This window comes from Fundulus heteroclitus, chromosome 1 (assembly GCF_011125445.2).
Source record: "Fundulus heteroclitus isolate FHET01 chromosome 1, MU-UCD_Fhet_4.1, whole genome shotgun sequence".
Classification (NCBI taxonomy): domain Eukaryota; kingdom Metazoa; phylum Chordata; class Actinopteri; order Cyprinodontiformes; family Fundulidae; genus Fundulus; species Fundulus heteroclitus.
In genome coordinates this window covers 28,333,572-28,345,080 of record NC_046361.1, presented here as the reverse complement: position 1 = coordinate 28,345,080, position 11,509 = coordinate 28,333,572, and the positions used below count along the sequence as shown (strand labels likewise).

The 11,509-nt window shown below is 38.9% G+C and overlaps 1 protein-coding gene across 1 annotated transcript; it reads right to left on the bottom strand.

The window, feature by feature from the left end:
- Positions 1–225: 225 nt before the first annotated feature.
- On the bottom strand, positions 226–11,082 carry ogfr (opioid growth factor receptor). The gene is made up of 7 exons (XM_036139624.1): positions 10,675–11,082; positions 10,244–10,309; positions 10,078–10,156; positions 9,909–9,987; positions 7,674–7,740; positions 3,421–3,569; positions 226–3,325 (listed from the first exon to the last, which is right to left on the bottom strand). The coding sequence occupies exons 1-7, from the start codon at positions 10,798–10,800 to the stop codon at positions 2,230–2,232; spliced, it is 1,662 nt and encodes a 553-aa protein (XP_035995517.1). The 5' UTR covers positions 10,801–11,082; the 3' UTR covers positions 226–2,229.
- Between the last annotated feature and the right edge of the window lie 427 nt (positions 11,083–11,509).

The window sequence follows — 11,509 nt, the reverse complement described above, 5'->3', positions numbered from 1 at the left end:
TGGACATCCCTGGCCTACCGTAGGCCTGTTAATGGTTACTCACGAGAGGCTGTATTCTAATAACCAAATAAAATCTCCATTTTCCAGCCAACTGTTACTAAATATACATAACCTTATGATAATGAAAAAGCAACAAATGGAAGAATGAAAACATTAAAAGTTTCTTTGGAGCTCCCACGGCTCTCCTGCTACCCTAAAAGCCAAATGAATGGGATTTTACATGGCTCGGTTTCAGAAAATAGCATGACTTTATTCAGCTCTCGTGACAGCCAGGTGTGTAACTGGGAAATTATTATAAAGGTCTATTCGGGTAAAATACAGTAGCTTCAACAAGTCACAGCGGAAATCAGTGCAAATATAAAACCGATGCCTGATCACGCTGGAGCTTTCGTTTCCAAGGAATGCACCAATCTCAGAGGAACATACAGAGTTTAAGTTACAGCCAAAGCGTTTTATCATTCCATTCAAGACAAACACATTGTACAATCAACCAGTCTCATCACATTTTTTTTGTTTTTTTTTTGGCAAGGCTTTCAATTGTTCAGCAGCCGACTTCCCAAATCAGCACGACAGCGTCGTCTGAAACGTGACGTCAATGACCTTGATTTTAGTTGAACAGCAGGATTGGGAGGAACAGAAACCAGCACGTTGTTTTACAAACACAGAAACAACCTGATAAAAAAAAAACAAAAACAAAAAAATAGTAAAAAAACAATTTCTCAGTGCAAAAAAGGTTGCTGAAATTAAATGACTAAAAAAAAGAAGTTTGAAACCCACATTTCACTTTGTAGATATTAAATTTCTCTCGCAGACAGTTCATTACCACACTAAATGGAATAGAGGTGCATCTAAATACTTTGAATTTAAAAGTTAATTAATTTAGGTAATTAAGTTCAAAAAGTGAAACACATAGATTTATTACACTGACTGCCACTGTGGGCCCCTGAGCAAGATCATTCGACCCAGAATGCTGCCGAACAGTGGCGCCCCACAGCTCCCGTAAAGGCAGAGGACACATTTCACTAGAATCTATGTCGCAATTATTATGAATATGATTATTCTTATCATCATTTTGGCTTACAGATAATGAAAATCCAAAATTCAACATCTCAGAAAAGGGATTTACATAAGACCAATAAATATATAGATATATGCTAGAAAATGTGTTGTACTGTATACCAACTTAATACTTGGATCTTATTACATTAATTACCGCATCAGTGACATGAAAGTGATCTGCCTGAGCTCTACGGATGCGTTAAGGAAGTCTGCATTAGTGGGTCTAGTGTCTCTAGTGGCCAGCTTTAGTTTATTGTGAAAATTCATCTGACCCCTTGTTTTCCTTCCACTCAACTTTCCATAAACTACTTGGATACAGCCAGCTTCTTTAGCAATGACGCGGGACTTTCTCTGTGGAGGGATTGAAAAATGAACCGCTTTATTTGGTCTTATGTAATACACACATATTCTGACCCTCGTGCAATGCGGTCGGATGTAGTCCCTCAAATTAAAGGGCAGCCTGACCAAGTATTGAATGGCTATACTGTTCAGTACATGTACAGTACAAAATGAAAATATTTCTGCTTGAAATAATTTTTCTATTCAAATTTCCTAAACAGCAGAAGTCTGGATTTTTATTGGTAAGCCACGACAATCAAAATAAGACAATTAAACCATTGAAATATTGAAAATAATATACAGGTTTCACTGTGAACTGAATTGCCAAAATCAATTAACTTTGCTGCGATGCAGATGCATGTAGTAAAACTGTTCGGTATAGATTGTTCCAATACTCAAAGAAAAACGCCAAATCTGCATCATATCTAATCAACCCGGGAGCTTTAATTCTAGTTGAACCATGCCCTTATTCTGCTGATAAAAATATACACAAGCGTTTAATCGCTTATCTTCATTACGACTGTAAAACTCAGCGTCAGAGAACCGTTTTCCACTTCATGTAGTAGTCAGAAACATGGCGACTAGGCCTTAAAATATGGCATCTCAGTAACATATTGCTGCTTTTGGTCTTTTTTTTTTTTAAATCTTTGTCTTGAAAGTTTAAGAAACCCAAATATAGAGTACCGTAATTCATTTAAAGTGAAAACCAATGAATAATATCTTAACATCAAATATAGTAGAAATAAGGCCTAGAAAATGTTCAAAGTCATATTCTGTCCTTATAATACATTAAATCTAAGTCCATCTGAGTTTTCTTCTTTCACTACTTATTCATGAGGCTCCCTCATTTTGATCTGAGCTTGAGGGGGTCGACTCCATATGAACGTCCTCCGACTCCGTCCCATTCCTCTGTTCTTCTTCTCCTTCTTTGTTGCTTTGCATCCCGTTTGAAGCTGAGACGGTTTCCTGTGACATTTCTTCGTCCCTTTTATCCGACGGCTGAATAAAATCAGTCCTTGGGATCTTTTCCTCCCTCTCAGAAGACGGCGAGGGCGAGTGTTTTGAGGTCTTAAGAGGAGTGTGCGCCGACGGGCTTGTTTGACCTGCGGCTTTATTAGCGGCAGCCTTGTCCTCCGCGTTGCCTGCGGCAGCAGCAGCGGAGCCCTCGGCGGGATCGGCGTTTGGCGGGACCTCGTCGTCCTCTCGTTTCTTTTTCGGAGGTTTTTCAGTTTCTCTGTCCGCACTGGTTTGCATAACGTCCAGTTCTTGGATGGTGGCCTTAGAGTTGCTGGTAGATTTCTGCTCACCACCGTCTGTGGCGGCCTCATGCTTTGTAGCGTCTAGACTTGGGGACTGATCCATTTCTTGATCGTTATCCGGAGATTCATTTCCATTGCTCGTATTTCCAATATTAGACTCAACCTCCACATTTCCATTTCCGACAGCCTCGGCTTCTGCTGCTGGCTCGGGAGACCCCTCAGTCTGTTTGCTTTTCTCTTTGCTTTTATCCGTTCCTTTCGCAGTCTTAGTAATGTTATTCATCCCATCTTCTTTCTGATTCCCTGCTGCTTCTCCATCTTTGCTTTTACCCAGTTGAAAGACGTCCTCTTTGCCGTCTCCGTTCCCAACGACTTCGGAGTTTTTGGCAGCCTTTCTGAACTGTTTCTGGATCTTTCGGGGACACCACACAAACTTGTCCTTCGGCTCGTACTGGAGGTAGGCAAATCGCACGAGATCTTGGCGCTGCGTCTTGTCCCGTACGGCGAACAGGAAGTAGTCGAGCACGCTGCGTTTGACGTTGCTCAGCGTCTTCCTGACCAGCGTCTCTTCCAGAAAGAAGCGCACGAGCGGAGCCTGGTAGTGCTCGAAGCCAAGCTCCCCGAGGCTCTTCAGGATGCGGGTGATCCGGAGGTTGTTGTGCATATTCCTGCAAGAGATCAGACGGCTGAAACTATAATTACTGACAACAACAACAAAAAAAAAAGCGGAACGATCTGAGAAATTACGGCAATCGGTACTTACCGCTCCAGGTTTCCAAAACGTTCCTTCCAGTTTTCTGCACGCTTCACTTCACCGGTCTTTTTGTTGACCAAACGTATGCCGTAGAAGCCCAACATGAGTTCATAAGCCTCCACCAGTCTTCTTTTGGCATCATCATTCTCTTTGAAAGCCTTCCAGGCAAATAGAATAAATGCTAAATTATAGTGTCATTGAAAAGAAACATTTTTAGAGTAACAATAAGTAAATTACCACAATTAATGTCAAAAGGTTAAGACAAGGATTATAGAAGGACTGCTGGGTCCTAGTTTTAGTATCACAGTTGGAAGCTCTTTTATTCTGGGTCATGGATTAAGCTTCTTTGTATCAGTAAGAAAAAAAGATCTCAAAAAACAGTTATGAAAGGCTGAAGAAAGAGATAAAAACATGCAATTCCCTGACTTTATTTAATTATGCCAGTGTTGCATGCCTGTTTCCTGATTGGTTGTTTGTTTAATCAGCTTAAACAAGATAACAGGAGTGTTGAAATGACGGTACGATGGCTCAGATAAAGCCCAAGTTTGAACTTAATGTGCTTATTAACACTGGTTCATCTATTGTGACGTGAAATGGAGGCATTTAAATATCACTCCATAATTGACCAAATTTCCATAATTTTTAATGGTTACATGCTCTTTGACTAAGACTGGGTATTGATTCAAATTTCAAGAATTGATTTGATTCTCAAGATTTAGAATTGATTCTTTTCTATTCAATCCGATCTCAAATCGGTATTACATTTTTTTACCTGTTATCTGAATTTTATGAGTGTATAGTTATGCAACATATTTGATACTAGTATCATATTAACATTTAACTGAAAATTAATAAAGTAATGGTAGCGCCTGTAAGGACCAAACCCTCTTCCTGAATGGTGAGATAATTGCTTTCATGAGCACGCTGTGGGGCAGAAAACCCAAACAGATCCAGGGTAAAAAACACCAGAGATATCCACAGCTGCTATTTGTATTCAATTTAATTCAAAAATACTTGATAACAAACCAAAAGGGGCACTAAATTTTGGACTCTAACCTGGTGCATTATTAAAAATAGGACATTAAAAATTCACCTCCCAGACTGGAGTGTGAAGGCTCCTGTGATGCATGTTGCATCCATGCCTCCGACCACTAGGCGGAGCTTGCCGCTTTGTCCTGCTGAGGTCTCAGAGCAGAAGAAGAGCTAATAAACCAACTAACATGGTTGTTAAGCTAAAGTCGGCTTGGACTTGCTGTGCGCAGACTGTGAGCCACGCGGACTCTCCAGACCGTTTACCTTCATTGTCGAGCGAACCTGTTGCCAACATTTCTTGTGACAGATTCCTATAATTCCCACACTTTTTCCGAGCGGGATAAAGAGGACGAAAGGATGGTAAAATGTTTCATTAGCTTAGCTAGTTGAGCATGTAGAGCCATTTCTTTTGCAGCAGGCACCCACTGCACATCTGTCTGTGAAAAACAGAGAAGGACTGAGATGCTGCGCCTCCTGGAGACCGCCTGCTGGGAGCAGCTCAGTGTAATGAAGCTCGGTGTCACATATAAAACAGTTCAATGTGAAGCCGAGCAGTTTATAGTGTGACACCGCGTATGCAAAAATTGGGCTCTGTGTGCTTGTCAATGCGGACTCATGTCCACGCAAATAAAACCGGCTCACACACAGTGAAAAATTTATTGTTTTTGAAAAAAAACTCTATCTTTGGTTATATGAATTGATTATTAGGAATTTATATGAGAATCGATTCATAATTGGAATTTATTTTTTGAAACAGCCCTTTCTTTGACACAGATGGTTATTCAACAATTTGTCTGCATCTACAAACTTTGCAACTCTTGGAGCAGTTTGTGTAAAGTTGAGCCACGACAAAAAGAATGCAGGTTTGGTGGTACAGACATCACCAGCAGATAGTTACTGCTGATCTCCATTCTGATTCAGAAGAGGATCCGCTCAAGCACTTTTATAGCGTTTGAAAATGGCCAATGCAACAAATTAACAGCAACATTTTATCTGAAGCACTCCACACCAAACTAATGCAACAAAGGCTGGTAATATCAAGACACAGGAGAGTTAATGTTACAAATATTGCTTTATTTTAATAATCTAAGGCAGAAAAGGCTGTAAAAATGTTCAAAGTTAACAAAGTAGCATTCTTACGGTAAGCTGTTTGTATATTTATTCTACATTCTTGATATCAGGTATCTAAGAATAAACACTACTAAATATGCCCCAACACTAGAATGCCACAAGGTTCTTAACAAGTGCCACCTAGTGTGCAAACACTATTATATTAGGTTGGTGAGTGTTTAATATTTTTATAGCCTATTTTTTTGCATCTTCCTTGAAAGTAATTTTCATTTATTAATTTTTGCACAAAGGTCAAGGTAAATTAATTAAACGTGGTTTGATTTTTTTTTATGACATGAAATGTGAAAACACGACACCTAAAAGGATTCCGCGATAAGCAAACAATTTAAACTTATTACACAGAAATAGCATAAATACATCAAATTAAAAGTGGAAATAACTAAATGGGTTAACCTGGATGGACCAGTTAGATTAATGAATAATATAAAAATCTGAATTTCAATATGGCAGAGTAAGTCAGAAAGAAAGATGCGGAGGATTACACTAGAAGGATGAAACTACATCCAGGAAGTGGAGTCAGTAAAACACAGAGTGCGAGCACATGACAACAGCACTTAGAATAGTACCCATAAAACCCCTTTTATGAGAAATGATAAATTGCCGCTGCAAGCACACAACCACTATTTACAAACAGAAAATGTCCTCATCAGGGTGGACACTCTCACTGTGTGCATAGATGTGATGCTGCTAGGCACAGGGCTGTGAATAGAGCAGGCTGCAGCCTCCCTACGCCTCCGCACACACTTGTTCATTTTTACTTTTAAATCTGATCTATTCTTTCCTCGATTTGGACTTTTGCTTGTTTTGCACACCGGCCCACAAAGTCCAGTTGGTAATAGCAGCTTTCTTACACAAATGTCAAAGTCAGTAATTTGTTAGCTGCATTAAAGCATTGACAGCCAAATGCTTCATTCCCATAACACTGACTGGCATTTCAACAAACTTTAATTTAGCAGCACTTTACCTTAACAGTAACGGTGCACAGATAAATGGGCTAATTAACGAAGCCAGATGATCGGCCTTGACTAGTAACTGGCTGGAAAGGAGAAAGCTTTTCTTTATCCAATCAGTAAACACAGCATGCTAGGGTGTGGCGACACTCTTCAGTGTGGAAGTTGTCACCGAAGGAAGACGAAGAAGAAAAAAAGCTGGCTTTTTCAGTCTCAGTTGTTTAAAAATGCATTCGGAGGAAGTACAGAGAACTAAGAAGTTATTTAAAAGGATTTGGTATTTTCTCCACGTTATAACATGTCTGTGGTTCATTTAGGCTGTGAGAACCAGACTTTCAAAAGATAACAGAAGGCCAAATGGAGTGCAGTAAAGATGCTCTCGCTTTCAACCTCTGCCCGTCTTTGAACATGGTGAAAGCCTTTTAGAAATCTCAGTTAAGGCAAGGATCTGCTTTCTGAACGAAATCCTCACAGAGGCTGCCATTTTAGCAATGTAAACCACACTATCCGTGCTAATGGATAATGTAAGGTGCTGAAGACAGTTATGATGATCAACTTTATAATATTTTTTCTTAGTTTTAAAATAATGAATCCTGTTTTAAATCGACTGCTCTCTCACTCAGTGTGTCGTCACCTCTGCAGCCAATTTAAACAAATAAGAAATATCATGGCAGGAAAGTTACAAAAATATTTTTAATGGAGTAGAACCCAGTAGAACCTCTGACTAAATAGTGTTACTGTGAAAAGGTGTACTTTATCTTTTATCAGCATGTTCTGTAACTATATGGTAGGATATTACATGCAATATACCAGTTTCATAATAAAACATACGCTTACACATAAAAGAGCATAAAACAATTACTTTTTAACTATACCAATATCATGTATCCAGGTTGAAAATAAACACATAATTTTAAGGTCATGGACACTAAATTCTTTGATGGCATAAAAAGTAAATGGTAATGTATTCAACCAGCAGATATTTGGTAAATACATATTTATATACAGGGAGTAAGAGACTATTAGGTTGTTTAAAAAAATGCGCAGAGGATTACCGGTAAGCTGTTTGGTTTTGCAGAACCTAAATTTTAAAGGTCTGTCAGAGCAAAAAACGTGTTCAAAACACTTATTTCAATAGTAGGAACATACCTCAATTTCCTTCTTGGTGAGTTCTGAAGCCATATAATTAACCCCCGGTTCTCGCAGTGGAAACAACCTTGTAATGGGATAAGATTGGAGAGGGAAAAACAGAAAAAAACATTTAATGAAACCACCCTCTAAAATCAATCGATATGCTATGAGCTAATCTTTGTGAATTTAACTCAAATGTTTCTATTCTCTCCATCCCATACGCAAACAGCAACGCACGATATATCAAACGCAAACAAATGAACAAAAAATATTTTTGGAACACACTTTTAAATCTACAAAGACTTTATGGAAGCAGGTCTAGACAAGATGATAATTTTACACATAAAAAGGAAGCCACAACATTGTTTGTGTCCTCTTTGACATAAACAGCACATAAATAAGATGGGTGCATTTATATGTCATGCTCATAAGAAGAGACGAGCCCTGTGTCTTTGCAATTAGGTTAAAGTTTTTACAAATCACAATCAGCTCAAACTTGTAACTTGCTGTTATGTTGTTGATTTTAATGAAGATGCATCCTGTTTCTCCAAAAAAAACCAAAAAAAAAACCAGATTTCTTATAGGTTTGCAAAAGGTTTCTCTTTTATCACTGGTGCATTGTTTTGTAACCAAAGCTAGTGGTTATGAAATGCATGAACAGAAACCGGAATTTGCACGTTGAAAACATTCTCTCTTAAAGGGGACATGTGCAAAAATCAACTTTTTTAGCCCTTAAGTGCATTTTGTTGTGTACATCGAGTCGCTATACAAGTTCAGTCCATTTACAATTTACCATCTAGGAGTGCAGAAATTTAAATGCAGTCTCTCCAGATGCTGTGTAGATATCTTTATATTGTGTTTGGGTCCCATTTCTTCAAGCCGTTCAGTTTTCCCTATTTTCCATTATGATTTTTGAACAATTAGTCACAATATTCCCTGCGGACCACCTTAACAAGTCCATGGACTTCCGGCTTACCAATTACACAAATCCTCCATTTTGATTTTTTTCCCCTACGATTTTGTACTCCCAGCTGAACGACGCTGAAGCTACAAGTGGATGAGTCAATATGTTCAGTTGTTGGGTGCATTATCCCACACAATTCATTACAGCGTCATGAATTGTGTACAATACAACATACAAATGGTCAAAGGGGGTGGAGCTGAGTGCTCTGCGACCTGGAGGGGGGGTGGAGTGTGATGTGCTTCCTTTGCATTTAAAGAGACAGCACCAAAACGAGTTTCTCTCAGACCTCAGAACAGGGGTAAGGAGAAGCTGTAGGGTAACAATAATGAGGAGTTCAGACCAAAGCATCGCCGTTCCTCTTTATAAAGGCCACAATTGAAAGATTTAAATGTGAAAAGGAAGACATTAAATAGCATGATATGTCTCCTTTAAATCCTAGCCTGGGGTCCTTCTGCGTGGAGTTTGCATGTTCTCCATGTGCATGCGTGGGCTCTCTCCAGGTACTCCGGTCCAGCTTCCTCTCACAATCCAAAATGATAACTGTTAGTTTAATTGGTTTCTCTAAATTGCCATTATTAGTGTTTGTGCATGATTGTTTGTCCTGTGTGTCTCCGTTTGTCCCATGTAACGGACTGGTCTTGCTCAATGACCACTGAAGACAGGCACCGGCCTCCCTGCAACCCTGCATGGATAAGCGGCTACAGACAATGGATGGATGGATTATTTTCAATATAGTTTTAATACATCAACAGTCCATATTTCATAACTATGGGCTGCCACCATTAGCCCCCAGTGTTAGCAGTCCTTCAGTTCTGATATTTTGCCTACAACTGGCTGTATTTAAGGTATTAAATACTGATGCTACACAGATCATCACGTGTATATCAGTTCTGAAGTTGCTGCGCACTTGGAGCTGACTAAATGTAGACTAGCTGCATCCACAGAGTATTTTTGTAGTGCAATAACTATGTATCTGAGTTAGGACCTACATATGAAAGAAGCCTGAGTGTGAATAAACATGCTATGAGCATGAAAGTTCAGATTTGGGGCACTTTTGATGTCACTATGAACACAGCCTTAGATCTAGATCAGTGGTGGTCATCAAGGACAGTGAAAATCTATCCATTCATTAATTTTTCTGACATTAAGTGACTCCATCTGAGCACGTCTTATGATTGCAATATTAAACCCAAATCAATATAGGGATGATGACTTTGAATCAATGTATTGTGTAACTGTAATATACTTGCATAATACTAAACAGTGCGTAACAGTCATGTGACACATACCACTGGATGTAAGAGTGAACCCTCTCCAGTTTTTTGTAGTCATTTTTCCATTCTTTCAGAAAGGACTCAATATAGACATCTGTGTCAAAATAAAACAACAAAACACAGTTAAGTTAGAAAAAACAACAACAACAACAACATAAATGTGTAAAATAAATAAATGAATTACCGTCAGGAGCAGATGGAAACTTATTTAAATAGAATTGTAGGTTATTCATTTTGTCCTCTGAACACTCATCTGTTAGATTCTGTAAACAAATATTCAAAAGAGTTGATTATAATTTTTTTCATAATTGAGATCATTTTAGATTCAAATTTCAATTGACACTACTTACAGGATATCCTCTTCTGTAGTTCTGCATGTCTTTTGCCGCCCTTATATTTCTGGGAGGGGTATGCCACTGCAATAAATAAAATAAAATAAAATTAGTCTGTTTCCACTTAGCTAATTAGCGCATAAATAAATGCGGGATACATTTTATTTTTCATGACAAGGAAGCTGAACAGCTCTTTGACTTGTAATGCCAGAGTAATATAATCTCTACATCTAACAAAAAGATGAAATAATAAAACGAAACGAAAACATCTATAGAAAAAAAAAAGGAAGTTACAATGGCTAGCTAAGCTAGTTAGCGAGGTTGCAGCAGTGGACACAAAGCTAACATTAGCTTGTCCACAAACAGCAGGCGCCTGAACCGAAATGAAGGATAACAGGACTAGATTTGTGTGCGTCGTGGCTGAGCTGGCTTATAATGAAGGCACGTACTATAGCCCAGGAAGACTTGTTTTTGTCTTGATTTGACCGACGGTTCTGGCTCTCTCCGGCAGGGTCGTCTCCATCACTCTCTGTGTCCCATGTCGAGTCGTACTCACACACATAGTCGTCTTCCATTTTTTTGTCTTTTTTTTTTTTTTTTTTTTTTGCTAACTGGATATCCTTAAGAGCAACAACAGATAAATAAAAGCGCAGCGTGGCTCGGCTCTATAACCGGGTCCGAATCGGTTCCACTTTCATGTCCAGGTTAGAGACGGGGACGGCCCCAACCATCCGTGTCTCCAGCCTACCATCATATAACGGCTGCAGTGAGGATGCTGCCTTCACGTACTTCCGCTGTGTAGGAAATGTCATAGACAACAAAACACGTTGCAAAGGAAATCAAGCAGGCTACTTCAAGAATCAAAAGTCGTTTTTTTTTTTTATTGATGGAAAGAAGCTTATTCTCTTACAAAGTGAGTCTGCACCGTAACCATATTTGATCAGCATGTAACTACATTTGACCATGCTGACAGCGGAGTTTTCCGCCTGTTTACCTTCACAAATAACTTCGCTGATATGAGTTGAATCACGTTTTTCTTTGTACATCACGAAAAAGAAAACTAATTTCAACCCGGTTTACAACTGCCATATTTGTATGTATTTTCCCACCAAAAATTTCAAATGTCCGATTCTACACAAAGGCAACAGAATTTTTGTGTTGGCTGCAAGAGTTAAAGTGCAGATCAGCTGAGTCAGACGGCTTATTTTAGGTATACAAGGGGGAAAAAAACAACAACATATTTTTCATCTGACAGTTATGTAACCACGGTGCAAAAGTATGCAG

Bases quoted from the DNA above. Each gene is read 5' to 3' on its own strand.
- ogfr (XM_036139624.1), bottom strand. From the start codon at position 10,800: ATGGAAGACGACTATGTGTGTGAGTACGACTCGACATGGGACACAGAG. The intron at 3,570-7,673 runs GTATGTTCCTAC...TTTGCCTGGAAG, and splicing joins TCACCAAGAAGGAAATTGAG to GCTTTCAAAGAGAATGATGA. The intron at 3,326-3,420 runs GTAAGTACCGAT...GATCTCTTGCAG, and splicing joins CGTTTTGGAAACCTGGAGCG to GAATATGCACAACAACCTCC.